At 39.5% G+C, this 2,160-nt stretch overlaps 1 protein-coding gene across 1 annotated transcript; it reads left to right on the top strand.

Annotated features, from left to right (window-relative positions):
• Positions 1-847: 847 nt before the first annotated feature.
• Positions 848-1,649, top strand: LOC136343044 (laminin subunit alpha-3). The gene is made up of 2 exons (XM_066289407.1): positions 848-987; positions 1,042-1,649. The coding sequence occupies exons 1-2, from the start codon at positions 955-957 to the stop codon at positions 1,576-1,578; spliced, it is 570 nt and encodes a 189-aa protein (XP_066145504.1). The 5' UTR covers positions 848-954; the 3' UTR covers positions 1,579-1,649.
• Positions 1,650-2,160: the final 511 nt, after the last annotated feature.

Below are 2,160 nucleotides of genomic sequence, written 5' to 3'. Positions count from 1 at the left end.
GGTCGTCTGATTGCTAAATAGCACCTGAGGAGCAAATTTGTCGTTTTGGCCCATTTGAAGCGGTCAGTTTGCGAATCAGAGTTGATTTGTGTAAATTCGCCGGTGATGTCACTGGCACGGACCCAAATCGTCATTTTCTGTCCATCTAGGTCTTGTTACTACATTGTCCCAGAGTTGAAGTGATTAGAAACTTAGAGTTATGGAATTGGCCAATTTAGCATAATTCCGCACTATATTTACGATTCGTTGCAAATCTCCGAAATCTGACGAATTAAAAGCCCTTTGGGCCCTGTTGAAGCTTTTTTTTGGAAATCTGGGTCGACTTGTAGAAATTTTTAACTCGTTTGGGCAATCCCAAACGGATCTATGAATACGCCTTATTACTTTCGGTCTGGTATGAGTAAACGCACCTAACTTCGAATCTGGGGTCCCTTCAACCACTGCAACCTGTAAACTAACTGGCACAATGTCATGAAACTTTGATAGGTATCGCTTGAAGGTCGGTCCAATCCAGAAATCATATGGACATGTCGGCGGCGTTGTCATCACTGTGTCAGACCGAGACTTGTTGGGTGATGTGTTAATTCTTTCTTTTGAAGCATGCTTGGACATGATTACCGGTGGCTAAATTGAAATTATTATTATATTAACCTCATTTCATTTTTACCACGGAGGTACTAGTGATAATCCAACATTGTCGGATAGTTTTTCAAAACTGGCCATTTCACCGCAACGTGGCCAGTTACATGCAGAGCAAGTTCGTTAACTGAATGTGGTCATTTCCTGCTGACTCTGCTTATCCAAAAAGCCCCGAAATAAGGTAAAATCTCCATGAACAGGTACCTAAATAGGCCGTTTGTAAACCTAAAAACTGTCAAGCGTCACATTTAATCGAAGTTTCCTGTCAGCACTTTTGAGAAAAATTTCAAAATTGCATTTTATGTTTATTTGATTATGAAACTATTTTATCTTATAATTCTCCTTAAGGTAACTAAATATTTGTTACCGTTAATGGCACTCAATTCCCAAAACAAATTGCAGAAACCGGAACCGAAAAACCTCTTGTCCAAACATCTCGAAATCAACAAATATCGCAAGTGGGTGCAGGAAATCCACGTCCTTCTGAAGAACATCAAGGAGGAAATTAACGATTTAGACCAGCAAATCACTGAACTTGAGACCAGAAATCGGGACTTAGCGATTCGGTTAGGTCCTCGGACGAGTATGAACATAGCGAATGAACATGAGCTGGAGAGTCTGCAATTTCTGCGAAAAAAACAGGAAATTCAGATGTTTTACAAGGATTTGATGAAAAGGTATGAGAAGGCGCAAGAAGTAATCGAGCACTACGACCGAATGTATGAAGCTCTGATGGTCCAAGCTTTGGAGAACGAAGGGATCATTAATTCTTTAAATGAAGAATGTGCGAAACTAAAGGAGCAAGCGTCTCCTGTCCTGATTCGAAAGGAGAAACCAAAAAGCAGCTTGAAACAGAACTTTAAATCGCTGTTAATTAAAACCAAAGTACAAAAGGAATGTCCGAAATTCATTTACCAAATCTCTCAAAGGATTAGATAAGTAAATATTTAAATTAAAAAAAAAAAATGTTTCGCCATATCATTAATCTTAATAGAGTATTAAACGTAAAGTCGCAGCAAAAGCTTGCTTGCAGAGGGTTTTTATTCATAGTGGACTTTCTGGCTACTTCCAGACGGTTCAGCAATTGCCCAGATTCCAATAAGAGAATTCCATGATGTCTTAACGTCTTCGATGCTAATTATTTGAAGGTCTGTGTGGTAGCAACCTTCAGCACCGCCTTAATACAATCTGTGGGTATAAGGAGGTATTCAATCCATCTACTCACAAATTCCTGTCCGAATTCCGATTTAAAAAAACCGGTTCGCGTGGAATCTTTGGGTGCACTTTCCACGATAACTCGCAAACAATAGAATTCAGGTTAACTGTAGCCTATTGAACAGGTTTAAAACTTGTATTTCTCTTGCCATATACGAGGATAGTCCCAGAAGTATCCAAGAAGACCTAAAGAACGATTTCTCAACGTTGTTACCGTTCAGATTGACATACCTGTCCTAGCGATTTTCTATGGTTTTCGTTCTCGGGCTAGAGTAAGAAGCTCCGAAGGTTTCGAAATAGGCATCA

The sequence above is a fragment of the Euwallacea fornicatus genome, chromosome 13 (assembly GCF_040115645.1).
Source record: "Euwallacea fornicatus isolate EFF26 chromosome 13, ASM4011564v1, whole genome shotgun sequence".
NCBI classification, from domain to species: Eukaryota; Metazoa; Arthropoda; class Insecta; order Coleoptera; family Curculionidae; genus Euwallacea; species Euwallacea fornicatus.
Note: the sequence above shows the minus strand (reverse complement) of the source record. Positions and strands in the feature narration are given on the sequence as shown.